We start from the raw sequence: 18436 nt of genomic DNA, 5'->3' as shown, positions 1-18436 counted from the left end.
GGCCTCCGGAGGCAGTAGCTATACACCCAATCGTCTGGGTCTCCCAATTGGAGCTAGAAGAAAAGGAATTTACGGTAAGTAACAAAATTCCCTTCTTTTCAGTGCTCCCTACTGATCATAGGGAGTGTTCCGCTACAGATACAGTCACTATAGCACAGAGCAGCAGGCAGAAGACCCTGATATGGCGCCACTGACTGAATTCTTCGTGTTCTTTGTACAGATGATAACGCTGCCGCTCAGTCATCCATGGTCTCCGCGTCCGCTCCATCGGTCTATAGTGTCCATGCACTGTCATTGCTTGCAGAGGTGAGTGCCAATGTATTTTATGGTCCTTGTATCCCCTGATATATGACCGTGGTGACATTGCACACCCATCCTACATGAGACAGTATCACAACATGAAGGATTGTTGGGCCTGGGGGTAGTCCCTGTGGAACTAATATGGATAAGCTGATGTTTTGTGCTTTTTGCTCAAGGTTCTGGCCACCCTTCTGGATATGGTTTACAGGAGTGATGAGAAGGAGAAAGCTGTGCCCTTAATATCCCGGCTCCTGTACTTTGTCTTTCCCTATCTGCGAAACCACAAGTAAGTACACCTTTATAAGCCATAGGCTACAGTATGAGGTAGAATGCAAACCTTAAAAACTGGAAAAAGAAAAAAAATGTGAAATATTTTCCAACAATATTCATCCATCTTCTTTACTGGTGAACTATCTGTTTGGGTTCCAATGGCTGTTTAGAAAACATATATACCGTATTTTTTTGGTTTATAAGCCGCACCCTGATTTTTTGAGAAAAAAAGGGGGTTTGTCTTAAAATCCGATGGTGTCTTACCGGAGGGTGGGTACATCAGCGGTGGTAAAGCAAGGTCACAGGAGGCAAGGGCAGTGTTGGAGTAGGGCAATGCTGCATGGGGTGCGGCGGGTGTCCCAGATGCTCTGTCGGCAGTGCGGGCTTCAAAGAAATGGCGCCCGGAGTCGGCGCATGTGCAGATTGAGCTATTGGATCAATGACAAGCCGAGATCCCACATCCGGGCACCATTTTTCCTTAAGTCTGCTGCTGGGTGATCAGTGGGCCGGAGGCAGTGCATGCTTAGATGAGATATTGAGCCGAGAGGTCCATCTGCGCACACGCCCACTCCGGGCACCATTATTTGAAGCCTGCATCGCTGACAGAGTATCTGGAACACCCGCCTACTCCACACAGCCAGCACAGCCCCCCTGCATCCAGCACAACCCCCCTGCATCCAGCACAGCCCCCCTGCATCCAGCACAGCCCCCCCTTGCAGCCAGCACAGCCCCCCCCTGCAGCCAGCACAGCCCCCCCCCTGCAGCCAGCACAGCCCCCCCCTGCAGCCAGCACAGCCCCCCCCCCCCTGCAGCCAGCACAGCCCCCCCCTGCAGCCAGCACAGCCCCTCCTGCAGCCAGCACAGCCCCCCCTGCAGCCAGCACAGCCCCCCCTGCAGCCAGCACAGCCCCCCCCTGCAGCCAGCACAGCCCCCCCTGCAGCCAGCACAGCCCCCCCTGCAGCCAGCACAGCCCCCCCTGCAGCCAGCACAGCCCCCCCTGCAGCCAGCACAGCCCCTCCTGCAGCTAGCACAGCCCCCCGCAGCTAGCACAGCCCCCCGCAGCTAGCACAGCCCCCCGCAGCTAGCACAGCCCCCCGCAGCTAGCACAGCCCCCCGCAGCTAGCACAGCCCCCCGCAGCTAGCACAGCCCACCCTGCATCCAGCACAGCCCCCCCTGCATCCAGCACAGCCCCCCCTGCATCCAGCACAGCCCCCCCTGCATCCAGCACAGCCCCCCTGCATCCAGCACAGCCCCCCTGCATCCAGCACAGCCCCCCTGCATCCAGCACAGCCCCCCTGCATCCAGCACAGCCCCCCTGCATCCAGCACAGCCCCCCTGCATCCAGCACAGCCCCCCTGCATCCAGCACAGCCCCCCTGCATCCAGCACAGCCCCCCTGCAGCTAGCACAGCCCCCCTGCATCCAGCACAGCCCCCCTGCAGCTAGCACAGCCCCCCGCATCCAGCACAGCCGCCCTGCATCCAGCACAGCCGCCCTGCATCCAGCACAGCCGCCCTGCATCCAGCACAGCCCCCCGCATCCAGCACAGCCCCCCGCAGCTAGCACAGCCCCCCGCAGCTAGCACAGCCCCCCGCAGCTAGCACAGCCCCCCGCAGCTAGCACAGCCCCCCGCAGCTAGCACAGAACCCCCGCAGCTAGCACAGAACCCCCGCAGCTAGCACAGAACCCCCGCAGCTAGCACAGAACCCCCGCAGCTAGCACAGAACCCCCGCAGCTAGCACAGAACCCCCGCAGCTAGCACAGAACCCCCGCAGCTAGCACAGAACCCCCGCAGCTAGCACAGAACCCCCGCAGCTAGCACAGAACCCCCGCAGCTAGCACAGAACCCCCGCAGCTAGCACAGAACCCCCGCAGCTAGCACAGAACCCCCGCAGCTAGCACAGAACCCCCGCAGCTAGCACCGCCCCCCTGCATCCAGCACAGCCCCCCTGCAGCCAGCACAGCCCCCCTGCAGCCAGCACAGCGCCCGCAGCTAGCACAGCCCCCTGCATCCAGCACAGCCCCCTGCATCCAGCACAGCCCCCTGCATCCAGCACAGCCCCCTGCATCCAGCACAGCCCCCCTGCATCCAGCACAGCCCCCCTGCATCCAGCACAGCCCCCCTGCATCCAGCACAGCCCCCCTGCAGCCAGCACAGCGCCCGCAGCTAGCACAGCCCCCTGCATCCAGCACAGCCCCCTGCATCCAGCACAGCCCCCTGCATCCAGCACAGCCCCCTGCATCCAGCACAGCCCCCTGCATCCAGCACAGCCCCCCTGCATCCAGCACAGCCCCCCTGCATCCAGCACAGCCCCCCTGCATCCAGCACAGCCCCCCTGCATCCAGCACAGCCCCCCTGCAGCCAGCACCGCCCCCCTGCAGCCAGCACCGCCCCCCTGCAGCCAGCACCGCCCCCCTGCAGCCAGCACCGCCCCCCTGCAGCCAGCACTGCCCCCCTGCAGCCAGCACCGCCCCCCTGCAGCCAGAACCGCCCCCCTGCAGCCAGCACCGCCCCCCTGCAGCCAGCACCGCCCCCCTGCAGCCAGCACAGCCCCCCTGCATCCAGCACAGCCCCCCTGCAGCCAGCACAGCGCCCGCAGCTAGCACCGCCCCCGTGCAGCCAGCACCTCCCCCCTGCAGCCAGCACCTCCCCCCTGCAGCCAGCACCTCCCCCCTGCAGCCAGCACAGCCCCCCTGCAGCCAGCACAGCCCCCCTGCAGCCAGCACAGCCCCCCTGCAGCCAGCACAGCCCCCCTGCGGCCAGCACCGCCCCCGCAGCTAGCACAGCGCCCGCAGCCAGCACAGCGCCCATTCTCCACATCCCGATAAGCTACATTCGGATTATAAGACACACCCCTCATATTCCTCCCAAATGTTTGGGAGGAAAGGTGCGTCTTATAATCCGTAAATACAGTATATATATTTGTATGTCCAAATGATCACAGTGATGCCTCAGGAATTATGTGAATATACATAATTAATTATACTTTCTTTCATTATGTGGCTCAGCTTTGTGCTGCACTTTTGTTTATAGTCACCAGGGCTTCTTTAAAATGTAAACAAATTGTATAGTTTTACACTTCTTCTATCTATTGCTGCCTTCATGCCCCTCTATATTACATGGGGTGCGGCAGTGCTGTAATTGTTCCCTGCTCTTCCCCTAATGACTGAACACTGCGGCTGCCCGGCATGTGAGACACAATCTTTCCAGAAAAAAAAGGGGAAAGGCACCAGTGGAGAGGAGAAGTGATCTGTGACCTTCATAATCCATGGAGCACAGATAACCGCATGTTCTGAGAATCCAACGTCACACGGTCACAAAATATACACCACAAGGACGGTGATGTGACCGCGTGCGAGGCATCCGGATATTAGAACTTGATAGATCTTCTAGCCGTATTTCACAGATAGGAAAAGGAAATAAGTTGTTTCTAATGAAGGATAAACTAACGATTTAATAGTCCGGTGAGGTCCATGTATAATAACGGGAACATATTCTCTCCATTTGCAGCACATACAATGCCCCCAGTTTCCGTGCCGGTGCCCAGCTCCTCAGCAGCCTCAGCGGGTACGCCTACACCAAGCGAGCGTGGAAGAAGGAGGTTTTGGACCTGTACATGGATCCCGGCTTTTTCCAGATGGATACGTCTTGCGTTCAGTAAGGAAACATTATCATTATTCAGCGTTATATATCAATATTCTGTAAGTGTCAGAACAACACTGGAAAGTTGAGGACTCGTTTTGGTGCTTTCGGTTGTGCTCTTTGTTTTTGTTCTCCACCATTTCCAGTTTGCCGTCATTGCATTGTCAATATAAATAGACATCGGAAACATCTTGGTCGTGTATCTCCTGCGACCTGCAGCAGAAATCCAGGACGCAACCTGCAGATTTACATTTCTGACTGCCACAAGATTGCATGCAGATTAGCCACAAATGGAGCCATACTGCGCGCCTCTACTCGCCCATCACTGTTCTTGGGTGGACTTGGCATGGAAACTTCTTTTATTAAATCACGTCACTGATGGGGTTTAAGAAGGTATCTCTAAAGAACAGGGGCACTAGTGTCACCTATGAAAGGCAGCTACCCTGAGGTCTCCTTAGAAGGACCAAATGGCAGCTGACCGGTAAACCTTCACCGATCGGCGATCATGCAATACCCCGATTACACAGACTGCAGTAAACGATGCGCACTGAGCGATCTGTAATAAATCAGCACACTGAGGCTGCCATAGTTTATCCGCAGGACGATGCACCACAGAGAACCATGATATTTAGCGCCACAAATGCTTATTTCACCAATGAACGAGAATTTCGCACTTTCATCAGGAGATCGTAAGCCCGTATACAAGGAAAGATGAGCACAAAATGAGCATTTTTTAAGAATGCTCGCTCACAATGAACTTCCATTGTAAATTCAGATCTAGGACTCAGTGGTGATCTTTTAACCCTTGTCTGGTACCATGAAAAAAAAATCACTAGTTGTACCAATCTGCGTGGGGTCACATTGATCCCATGGTACCAGACAAAGGTTATTACTTTTATTACTGGGTAACACCCCCCCCCCCCCAACAAGACAAACCAAAAACGTATACTAACAAATCAAATCTCATTTATCAGATAAATGTCATGATTTGTATTACTTAAAAACATAATAAAAATAGACATATTAACGGTGATGTGAATGAAGAAAGGTATCTAACCACGATAAACACAGGCCCTGGACACATATCTCAAGGGGAGCAACAGAATAGTTTATTTTTGTCTGTACATACATTACAGTATATTATATTAAAATGTTAGAAATAAAAGACACCAATCAATCACAGGTCCTGGGATATATAAATATAACCAGAGATATGGAAATACAGAAAGCAGCAGAATCTATATAAACCAGGTTAATGTGTTTCGCATTCGCTTCCTCAGGGGGTTTAAGGAGCCTTGTCACGTGACTTGGGATATAAAGTCAAATCAGAATTTTCTCCCAAAGGAAAAGACTTCCATTTGCAGACAGTTATCTCCTAATTTTCATTGACAAGGGGCAAGAATCCCAAAAAGGCTGTGTGCTTATTTTTGAGAAGATCCTGGTTTGGCTTTAAGTCCTAAATCATGTGACAAGGCTCTTTAAACCCCCTGAGGAAGCGTATGTGAAATGCAGTAACCTGTTTAAAGTCACAGATGTGTGCTGCCTTAATCCGACGTCCAGCACCAAGCTCTTTCCTTTATGGCAGCCAAACCAGGGGAGTCTTCACTTCTGCAAGTTGTTGTATTTTGCTGAAATGATTCGCTTATACAATTCTCACAAAAAGTAGGGATATTTGGCTTTCCTGTGAAATTTATGGGAAACTTAAAAAGTTCACACAGCGATATTTTATCATGATAGTCGGGCTTTTAAGTAGAAGCAGCAATGGTGACCCCCGAGCGGAGCTGCCGCCCGACCCCCGAGCGGAGCTGCCGCCCGACCCCCGAGCGGAGCTGCCGCCCGACCCCCGAGCGGAGCTGCCGCCCGACCCCCGAGCGGAGCTGCCGCCCGACCCCCGAGCGGAGCTGCCGCCCGACCCCCGAGCGGAGCTGCCGCCCGACCCCCGAGCGGAGCGGCCGCCCGACCCCCGAGCGGAGCGGCCGCCCGACCCCCGAGCGGAGCGGCCGCCCGACCCCCGAGCGGAGCGGCCGCCCGACCCCCGAGCGGAGCGGCCGCCCGACCCCCGAGCGGAGCGGCCGCCCGACCCCCGAGCGGAGCTGCCGCCCGACCCCCGAGCGGAGCTGCCGCCCGACCCCCGAGCGGAGCTGCCGCCCGACCCCCGAGCGGAGCTGCCGCCCGACCCCCGAGCGGAGCTGCCGCCCGACCCCCGAGCGGAGCTGCCGCCCGACCCCCGAGCGGAGCTGCCGCCCGACCCCCGAGCGGAGCTGCCGCCCGACCCCCGAGCGGAGCTGCCGCCCGACCCCCGAGCGGAGCTGCCGCCCGACCCCCGAGCGGAGCTGCCGCCCGACCCCCGAGCGGAGCTGCCGCCCGACCCCCGAGCGGAGCTGCCGCCCGACCCCCGAGCGGAGCTGCCGCCCGACCCCCCGAGCGGAGCTGCCGCCCGACCCCCGAGCGGAGCTGCCGCCCGACCCCCGAGCGGAGCTGCCGCCCGACCCCCGAGCGGAGCTGCCGCCCGACCCCCGAGCGGAGCTGCCGCCCGACCCCCGAGCGGAGCTGCCGCCCGACCCCCGAGCGGAGCTGCCGCCCGACCCATCTACACCCCACCTACTGTCTCCTCCCCAAAATCCTATAGAATGTAAGCCCGCAAGGGTAGGGCCCTCTTCCCTCTGTACTAGTTTGTCTACTGTAACTTGTATATATATTCTGTATGTAACCCCTTCTCATGTAGAGCACCGTGGAATTAATGGTGCTCTATAAATAAATAATAATAATAATGGTGATTTCCTCATCACAAACAGTTTATTAAAACAAAAACCAACGACAGTAGTGGGTATATTTCCCTCCCCCCCACACAAAAAAAATGCCATGTCTCAATAACTTGCTATGTGGCCTTCAGCATCAATTATAGCTGTCAACGATGCCTACTGCTGGTCACAAGTGGAGTTACTGTCTGCGGAGGCCGGCATCCCACACTTCTTGTAGGGCGGCCCTCAGGTCATTGAGGTTCTGGGGTACAGAGTTACGGCCTCTACACAGTGACTCAGCTGATCCCATAGGTCTTCTATGGGATTCAGGTTTGGAAATAGTGGTGGCCGCTCCATTTGATGTCCTCCAGTCTCCAGCAGCTGTTCCCTAATGATGCGACTTCGATGAGCTGGAGCATAATCATCCATGAAGATGAAATTAGGCCGGTGTTCATACAGAGGCACAATGACTGGAGTAATGTTATTCCAGTAGTAGGGGCTGTCACTACCATTCACACAGTGTAGGCCCTCCCACACTGTAACACCACCAGCACTAAAATCCCGTCTGGTGACCACAGTGGCTGATGCATACCGCTCTCCTTGACGTCTCCAACATTGTTGGCAGTCATCATTTTTGCTCAACGTGAAACGACTTTCATCAGTGACCAGCACTGAGGCCACTGGTCCCTCGTCTAACATAGATGACGCCTGTGCCTGGTAGTGTGGTCAGGTAGGTAGATAGATGTCATCTGTGCCTGGTAGTGGAGTCAGGTAGGTAGATGTCATCTGTGCCTGGTAGTGGGTTCAGGTAGGTAGATGGCGCTTTTACTTGGTAGTGTGGTCAGGTACATAGATGACGCCTGTGACTGGTAGTGGGGTCAGGTAGGTAGATGGTGCCTGTGCCTGGTAGTGGGGTCAGGTAGGTAATGTCACCTGTGCCTGGTAGTGGGGTCAGGTAGGTATATGGCACCTGTGCCTGGTAGTGGGGTCAGGTAGGTAGATGTTACCTGTGCCTGGTAGTGTGGTAGGTAGGTAGATGTCACCTGTGCCTGGTAGTGGGGTCAGGTAGGTAGATGGCACCTGTGCCTGGTAGTGTGGTCAGGTAGGTAGATGTCACCTGTGCCTGGTAGTGGGGTCAGGTAGGTAGATGGCACCTGTGCCTGGTAGTGGGGTCAGGTAGGTAGATGGCACCTGTGCCTGATAGTGGGGTCAGGTAGGTAGATGGCACCTGTGCCTGGTAGTGTGGTCAGGTAGGTAGATGTCACCTGTGCCTGGTAGTGGGGTCAGGTAGGTAGATGTCACCTATGCCTGGTAGTGGGGGCAGGTAGGTAGATGTCACCTGTGCCGGGTAGTGGGGTCAGGTAGGTAGATGTCACCTGTGCCTGGTAGTGGGGTCAGGTAGGTAATGTCACCTGTGCCTGGTAGTGGGGTCAGGTATGAAGGAAGATGTCACCTGTCTCAGAGGGTGTGGTCAGGTACCTTGCAGGTCATCTAGCACGCAGACCATACTGATGTAAATGGTTTTGAATGGTCTGATGTGACACTTGGTGCCTCTCACCTTACTTAAGTCCCTGGAGTGGAGTGGCATTCATCATCCAGTTCCACAGGGCATTGTTCACAATGAAGTGGTCATCAGTGTTGCATGTGCGTAGAGTACGTCCACTTCTCTGCCTTTCTGTGGCTTCCAGTCTCTCTGTGTCTCTGTACAACATGCTGGTGACACTCTGTGACTCTCAAGGCTCAGTGGCCAGTTCCGTTCGCAATGGTGCGGTACTGCTGATCAGTTGTTAGGTGTCGCCTTGGTCCCATGATGTCAAAATGTGAACAATGTGATGGAGGATGACTGTAAATACCAATTCTGATTGAGCCTCGAAATTTATTGAGCAATTCATGGATCAAACACCTGTTGTGAAATGTTGCCATTAGGCTCCTTGTTAGAGAACAGCAAGTTGTGCAAAAAGTCCTGAAACAATGAACAGTAGAACATGAGCATCCAAAAGGCTAGAGAAGGTCACATTAAGGTCACCGGAAAAGGTCAGAGAGCATTATAGGATCATCCTGAAATTTTAGCCAAAAGCCAAATATCGTTAACGTTTTGTGAGTAATGTCCTTGTGATGACTGATACATCAGCTGATTGTGGTGAGAAATTACATGTGATACCATCCTGTCCCCTCCGGATCAGTGCAGCCCGATGGTGCGCCATTGTTTCTATGGCTGGCTTCCTCCATTGTGTTTGGCCGGTCATCCCTGGAGACACGTTTCTCTCTTGAACGTTATCTGCTCCCGTTTTATGGCTTCTTGTGTTAAATTAATGTCACCATTGTTTGTTTATTACCTGCTTTATATAATTATATCTTTACTTTTTTATTTTTTTTTTTCTTACATAGCTGGAAATCCATCATCGACCACCTATTAACCCATGAAAAGACCATGTTTAAAGATCTGATGAGTAAGTCCAGTTGTATTATAAGGACAAGAGGTTTCCAGGATCCTCCCCTCCCTCATTATACAGACTGTCCAGGAAAGACGACATGGCCAACTTCTAATATTTAGTGTGTCTGTAGCCACCACTAGGGGGAGCTCAGTGTATACAGAATTGTACATCTCCCATAGTAAGACAGCTCCACCTAGTGGTAGTAAAATAAAATGTATAATTTAAAGGTTTTGGGGTTTTTTGGGATGTGTTTATTACTTAATTTTCGGTGGGGGGCTGCATTGAGCCTGAAAATGAAGAGTGACTTGGAATTAAAAGTAATTTAAAGTAGCCGCCACTTTTTACCAATAAATGGAGTCGCCCTGCCTTAAAGGTTGTATCCACCTTTGCTGACATTTTTTTTTATATAACCTAAATGCATCTATTTGGGGGCAAAAAGCTTAACTTTTGCACCGTTAGCCTTCTATAACCTCTGTGTTGTACTGTCTATTGCTGGTGCATAATGAGCCAACTGATAACCTGTCAGTGAGCTCATTCTGATGGAAGAAGTGGTAACTTTTTGTTTTATCACCACTGAACACATAACAGTTGAATATTCCAGGAAACAAAGAGCCTGAAAAGGCAAAACTGTGCAAAATGTTTAATCAAACTCAATGGGGAAAAAATATTTTTAACCCCAAAAATATGCATTAAAAAAAACAAAAATGGTACTCAAGTGTGGACAACCCCTTTAAGTGATCTCAGACAAGCCCTTTGTATGTAAGACACAGATATATTTCTTACATCTCCTGTTCTTTCTTTCGCAGACATGCCGAGCAGCTCCCTGAAGCTTTACCCCAGCAGCGAGCAGAAGGCCATGTTACTGAAGCGCCAAGGCTTTGCCGTGTTCAGCGGAGAACTGGATCAGTATCATCTCTACCTGCCCCTGATACAAGGTCAGTACAGAGAAAAAAATCCCATAAAAAATACCGGATTCTGATGTAATAGAGGGGTCCATCATACAGGAGAGGGTCTCCTTCGCTCCAGAGGTCCCCATCCCTTCACCCTGTACAAGTGTGCATTGTCATGTGAGCAGAGAGCTGGACTTGAGCGGGTCCCTTTCCTGAATGGGCTCTAGAAGGGACATTGCTATGGTATATAGTTATTATTTATTATTATCAAGGTCGGGAATTTAGGGAAAACTGCAAATGGAGTTTTTCAGGGTCACAGGGACGGATTTCAAATCGATCTGCGCAGATGTATGTATGAGGAAAAATAACCACACAGAGATGTGTCTCTATCCAGGAGAAGCTCAATGGTCTTCTGGTCCGTATATTATAAAATACACACAGTTATTCAGTTCAACATTGCTCCTGATTGGTCAGAGATAAACATCAAAGTCCATATAGTACGTCATCAGCCTGCTACTGGCTTTCTAATACCAGTTTGAACCAGCTACTGAATACTTCTTTAACACATTGCTGAGCAAGAACAAGGCGTCAACATCTCACATCCCACATCTCACATCCCACATCTCACATCCCACATCTCACATCCCACATCTCACATCCCACATCCCACATCCCACATCTCACATCCCACATCTCACATCTCACATCCCACATCTCACATCTCACATCCCACATCTCACATCCCACATCTCACATCCCACATCCCACATCTCACATCCCACATCTCACATCCCACATCCCACATCCCACATCCCACATCTCACATCCCACATCCCACATCCCACATCTCACATCCCACATCCCACATCCCACATCTCACATCCCACATCCCACATCCCACATCTCACATCCCACATCTCACATCCCACATCTCACATCCCACATCCCACATCCCACATCCCACATCCCACATCCCACATCTCACATCCCACATCTCACATCCCACATCTCACATCTCACATCTCACATCCACATCTCACATCCCACATCTCACATCCCACATCTCACATCCCACATCTCACATCCCACATCTCACATCTCACATCCCACATCTCACATCTCACATCCCACATCCCACATCCCACATCCCACATCTCACATCCCACATCTCACATCCCACATCCCACATCCCACATCTCACATCCCACATCCCACATCTCACATCCCACATCTCACATCCCACATCTCACATCCCACATCCCACATCCCACATCTCACATCCCACATCCCACATCTCACATCTCACATCCCACATCCCACATCTCACATCTCACATCTCACATCCCACATCCCACATCTCACATCCCACATCTCACATCCCACATCTCACATCCCACATCTCACATCTCACATCTCACATCCCACATCTCACATCTCACATCCCACATCCCACATCCCACATCTCACATCCCACATCTCACATCCCACATCTCACATCCCACATCTCACATCCCACATCTCACATCTCACATCCCACATCTCACATCTCACATCCCACATCCCACATCCCACATCTCACATCTCACATCTCACATCTCACATCCCACATCCCACATCTCACATCCCACATCTCACATCTCACATCCCACATCCCACATCCCACATCCCACATCCCACATCCCACATCCCACATCCCACATCTCACATCTCACATCCCACATCTCACATCTCACATCCCACATCCCACATCTCACATCCCACATCTCACATCCCACATCTCACATCCCACATCTCACATCTCACATCCCACATCTCACATCCCACATCCCACATCTTACATGCCACCTCCCACATCCCACATCTCACATCTCACATGCCACATCCCACATCTTACATGCCACATCCCACATCCCACATCTCACATCCCACATCTCACATCCCACATCTCACATCCCACATCTCACATCCCACATCTCACATCCCACATCTCACATCCCACATCTCACATCCCACATCTCACATCCCACATCCCACATCTCACATCCCACATCTCACATCTCACATCCCACATCTCACATGCCACATCCCACATCCCACATCTTACATGCCACCTCCCACATCCCACATCTCACATCTCACATGCCACATCCCACATCTTACATGCCACATCCCACATCTCACATCCCACATCTCACATCCCACATCTCACATCCCACATCTCACATCTCACATCCCACATCTCACATCTCACATCTCACATCCCACATCCCACATCTCACATCCCACATCCCACATCTCACATCCCACATCTCACATCCCACATCTCACATCCCACATCTCACATCCCACATCTCACATCTCACATCCCACATCCCACATCTCACATCTCACATCCCACATCTCACATCTCACATCTCACATCCCACATCTCACATCCCACATCCCACATCTCACATCCCACATCTCACATGCCACATCCCACATCTCACATCCCACATCTCACATCTCACATCCCACATCTCACATCCCACATCTCACATGCCACATCCCACATCTCACATCCCACATCTCACATCTCACATGCCACATCTCACATGCCACATCTCACATGCCACATCCCACATCTCACATCCCACATCTCACATCCCACATCTCACATCTCACATCCCACATCCCACATCTCACATCTCACATCCCACATCTCACATCCCACATCTCACATCCCACATCTCACATCCCACATCCCACATCTCACATCCCACATCTCACATCCCACATCTCACATCCCACATCCCACATCTCACATCCCACATCCCACATCTCACATCCCACATCCCACATCTCACATCCCACATCCCACATCCCACATCTCACATCTCACATCTCACATCCCACATCCCACATCTCACATCCCACATCTCACATCTCACATCCCACATCTCACATCCCACATCCCACATCTCACATCCCACATCTCACATGCCACATCCCACATCTCACATCCCACATCTCACATGCCACATCTCACATGCCACATCCCACATGCCACATCCCACATGCCACCTCCCACATCCCACATCTTACATGCCACATCTCACATGCCACATCCCACATCCCACATCTCACATCCCACATCCCACATCCCACATCTCACATCCCACATCTCACATCCCACATCTCACATCCCACATCTCACATCCCACATCTCACATCCCACATCTCACATCCCACATCTCACATGCCACATCCCACATCTCACATCCCACATCTCACATGCCACATCTCACATGCCACATCCCACATCCCACATGCCACATCCCACATGCCACCTCCCACATCCCACATCTTACATGCCACATCTCACATGCCACATCTCACATCCCACATCTCACATCCCACATCCCACATCCCACATCTCACATCCCACATCTCACATCCCACATCTCACATCCCACATCTCACATCCCACATCTCACATCCCACATCTCACATCCCACATCTCACATCCCACATCTCACATCCCACATCTCACATCCCACATACCACATCTCACATCTCACATCTCACATCTCACATTCCACATCCCACATCCCACATCTCACATCCCACATCTCACATCCCACATCTCACATGCCACATCCCACATCTCACATCCCACATCTCACATCTCACATGCCACATCTCACATGCCACATCTCACATGCCACATCCCACATCTCACATCCCACATCTCACATCCCACATCTCACATCCCACATCTCACATCCCACATCTCACATCCCACATCCCACATCCCACATCCCACATCCCACATCTCACATCTCACATCTCACATCCCACATCCCACATCTCACATCCCACATCTCACATCCCACATCTCACATCCCACATCTCACATCCCACATCTCACATCCCACATCCCACATCTCACATCCCACATCCCACATCCCACATCTCACATCCCACATCTCACATCTCACATCCCACATCCCACATCCCACATCCCACATCTCACATCTCACATCCCACATCCCACATCCCACATCCCACATCCCACATCTCACATCTCACATCCCACATCTCACATCCCACATCCCACATCCCACATCTCACATCCCACATCTCACATGCCACATCCCACATCTCACATCCCACATCTCACATGCCACATCTCACATGCCACATCCCACATCTCACATCCCACATCTCACATCCCACATCTCACATCCCACATCTCACATCCCACATCTCACATCCCACATCCCACATCCCACATCTCACATCCCACATCTCACATCTCACATCCCACATCTCACATCCCACATCCCACATCTCACATCCCACATCTCACATCCCACATCTCACATCCCACATCTCACATCCCACATCTCACATCCCACATCCCACATCCCACATCTCACATCCCACATCCCACATCCCACATCTCACATCCCACATCTCACATCTCACATCCCACATCTCACATCCCACATCCCACATCCCACATCTCACATCTCACATCCCACATCCCACATCCCACATCCCACATCTCACATCTCACATCCCACATCTCACATCTCACATCTCACATCCCACATCTCACATCCCACATCTCACATCTCACATCTCACATCCCACATCTCACATCCCACATCCCACATCTCACATCTCACATCTCACATCCCACATCTTACATTTCACATCCCACATGGTGTGAGCCAACTGATTATGATTTCTCTCAGGATGTTATGAATACCTCTTTGTTCATTGTTCCTTTTGGCTTCATTATCTTTAACACACTGCGGAATAGACATCTTAGAATCATATTATGAAGCTTCTATGCCATTGTCATATAGACACAGAGATAATTATGCAACATCTATACTTTGATTATTTAAACACACAGATCATCTTATTACATCTGGACAAACAGCCTACAGCCCTGGCCTACCCTCACATTATTATATACCGCAGCGCTTTGCAGAGATCACCATCATAGCTGTCCCCATTGGGGCTCACAATCTAAGTACTTTGATGTGACAGATTTGGAATCACTATTTTACCTGCTTTATTTTTCAGAGCGTCTGACAGATAATATCCGTATGGGGCAGATGCCCATAATGGCGGCACAGATGTTCCTGTTTTTCCGCGTCTTGTTACTGAGGATCGCTCCACAGCATCTGACCTCGTTGTGGCCGATTATGGTGACCGAACTGGTGAGTGAAGAACTGTGCCCTGAAATGCATTAGTCCCCCCCCCCCCCCCCACTCTTCTACATTCCAGATATCGGACCCCCACAATCACAAATCAAATATTTTTAAATACATTATTGCCAACCCCCTTCAACTCTTCTACATTCCAGATATCAGAAGTCAGGTTTAGTCATTGCATAGTTCACAGTCACCCTAATATTAGGATTGAACGTAGGTCTCCCCATCCAAATTTACAACCTCATAGACACATATGAGGCTGTAATTTCGGGGTGGTAGACCTGCGGTCAGTCCAGGCGCTGCAGTGCGTGTATGGACCGTGATATGCTTACATCTGAACCATAAATGGTGGCATAGCCTTGAGATAAACCATTGCTAAAAACTAATTGTCCCTGCATGGCTTCCCACATCTGTAATTGACCACTATTTTAACAGATAACGTCAGGTTAAGCCCCTTTCACACATCGGTTTTTTGCCATCAGTCACAATCCGTAGAATTTTGAAAAAACTGATCCGTCGACTGATGCTGCTGGATCTGTTTTTCTTTTTCGCTCCTAATTGGGAGACCCAGACAATTGGGTGTATAGCTATTGCCTCCGGAGGCCACACAAAGTATTACACTTAAAAGTGTAAGGCCCCTCCCCTTCTGGCTATACACCCCCAGTGGGATCACTGGCTCACCAGTTTTGTGCTTTGTGCGAAGGAGGCAACACATCCACGCATAGCTCCACTGTTTAGTCAGCAGCAGCTGCTGACTATGTCGGATGGAAGAAAAGAGGGCCCATACAGGGCCCCCAGCATGCTCCCTTCTCACCCCACTTCATGTCGGAGGTGTTTGTTAAGGTTGAGGTACCCATTGCGGGTACGGAGGCTGGAGCCCACATGCTGCTTCCTTCCCCATCCCTTTTTACAGGGCTCTGGGTGAAGTGGGATTCTATCGGTCTCCAGGCACTGAGACCGTGCTCCATCCACAGCCCCTGGTATCTGCTGGACATGGAGCGGAGTATCTTCAGGGACATGGCCCTGCTACATGGAGGTACTCTGTGTCCCTGTGGGGACCGCGCAGACACACTGCAGCACTGCTGGGTGTGTTAGTGCGCCAGGGACAGCGGCGCTGTCCGCACTAGTGCCATCGCACACCACAGCGTTGCTGGGTGTGTTAGTGTATTGGGTGACTATTTCGCTAACCGCCGCTGCCATTTTTATTTAAGGCGCCGCTGGGATTTGTGGTGCGCCGGGGACTTCCGCGCCGGCCAGCACTGATATGCCGGCCGCGCTTATTAACTCGAGTCCCCGGCTTCTGGGCCTAGTCTCCCTTCGTTACCGCCCACAGGCCTGACAGTCAGGGTAGGGGCGTGACGCTGCATAGCACAGCAGCGCTGAGAGCTGGAGTATGTTTTGCATACTCCACCCCTCTCACTGTGTGCACTGTGAAACCGGATTCCCGCACTTTCTCAGGCACGCCCACGGCTTCCTTCTCTACAAGGACGCCGGCAGCCATTAGTGTCAGTTTCTGTACGATACAGAGACAAGTGTGGAAGACCCTGGCATTCTGATAGTCACACAATCGCTGCAACAGGCGTTAAGCAGCACCTGTGGTGCTAACCCCACTAGTGCAGAAGTGCACTTATAGATATGCTTGTACTATATACATTGCACTGTTTGGTCGCACGTTGTATATACCCTCCTGGATTGTGCGGAGGAGTTATCAGCATATTCTCTGTGTAAAACAAAGGTGCAGAACCACATGTTTTTCTATGCAGCCGGTACAGCATGTACGGCTATACGGCCGGCAGGTTACATAGACCCCCATTATGTCTAACTCAGCCGGAGTCTCTGCTAATGGCCAGAGGATGAGGACGGTGTCTGCAGTATTTACTGACAGATTTTCTGAGACTATGGCTATGATACTAGAAGCCTAGCAGTCCGGACATGTCTCTCACAACATGGGCACTGTTGAATCATTGATCCATGGCCCCCCTCAGTGTGAACAACTAACAGCTCCGGGAATGTCACACGCATCCCAGAGTCACGGCTCTGCACAGACGTCAGTCCCAGACAGCCTAAGCGGGCTCGCTATGAGCGGCCCTCGGTTTCATCAGGGTCCTAGCAGAAGGACTCTCTGTGTAATGAAGCGGAAGTAGCGGCTCAGAATTCTGATCCTGAGACTGCTCTCAATCTGGATACACCTGATGGTGACGCCATAGTGAATAATCTTATAGCGTCCATCAATAGAATGTTGGTTATTTCTCACAGCTCCTCCAGTGGAGGAGTCAGCTTCACGTATTTTTCTGGACCACTCTGCCTTCAGAGAGGCAGTCCAGGAACACCACACTTATCCAGATATGCGCTTCTCCAAACGGCTTAGGATACACGTTATCCCTGCCCCCTGACGTGGTCAAGGACTGGACCCAGTGTCCCAAGCGGCATCCTCCAATCTCCAGGCTTGTAGCTAGATCCATAGTTGCAGTGGGAGATGGAGCTGCACTTAAAGATGCCACTGACAGACAGATGGATCTCTGGTCTAAATCCATCTATGAGACTGTCGGCGCACCGTTGGCTCCAGCATTCTCACCCTTGGGGCACTCCAAGCTATTTCAGCTTGTCTTACACAGATTGACACGGTTACACGTACATCTGTGCCGCAGGTGGCATCCTTAACCTCTCAAATGTCTGCATTTGTTTCTTACGCGATTCAGGTTGCCCTAGACTCTGCGAACCGTACGGCAGTAGCCTCCGCTGCTCCGTGTTTTTAAGCAGAGCCTGGTCTGCTCGTTAAGTGAATGGAAGGCAGATTCTGCTTCCAAAAAAGGTTGCTTAACCAGTTGCCTTTTTCTGCTGACCGACTGTTTGGTGAGCGTTTGGATGTAACCATTAAACAGTCCAGGGGTAAGGATTCATCCTTTCCTCAGCCCGGACACAACAAACCCCAACAGAGCAGGAGGCA

General features: G+C 51.9%; 1 protein-coding gene across 2 annotated transcripts in view; it reads left to right on the top strand.

Annotated features, from left to right (window-relative positions):
* The window catches only part of DOP1B (DOP1 leucine zipper like protein B), a 251294-nt gene that overhangs the window by 206536 nt on the left and 26322 nt on the right, over nt 1-18436 (top strand). For both annotated transcript variants that reach the window (XM_075334991.1, XM_075334990.1), the window contains exons 28-33: nt 221-306; nt 477-586; nt 4082-4228; nt 9343-9404; nt 10196-10324; nt 15359-15495. In XM_075334991.1, coding sequence (XP_075191106.1) covers nt 221-306; nt 477-586; nt 4082-4228; nt 9343-9404; nt 10196-10324; nt 15359-15495 — 671 coding nt within the window. The remainder of the gene's footprint in view (nt 1-220; nt 307-476; nt 587-4081; nt 4229-9342; nt 9405-10195; nt 10325-15358; nt 15496-18436) is intronic.

This window comes from Anomaloglossus baeobatrachus, chromosome 2 (genome assembly GCF_048569485.1).
Source record: "Anomaloglossus baeobatrachus isolate aAnoBae1 chromosome 2, aAnoBae1.hap1, whole genome shotgun sequence".
NCBI lineage: Eukaryota > Metazoa > Chordata > Amphibia > Anura > Aromobatidae > Anomaloglossus > Anomaloglossus baeobatrachus.
This window is presented reverse-complemented; position numbering and strand designations above follow the sequence as displayed.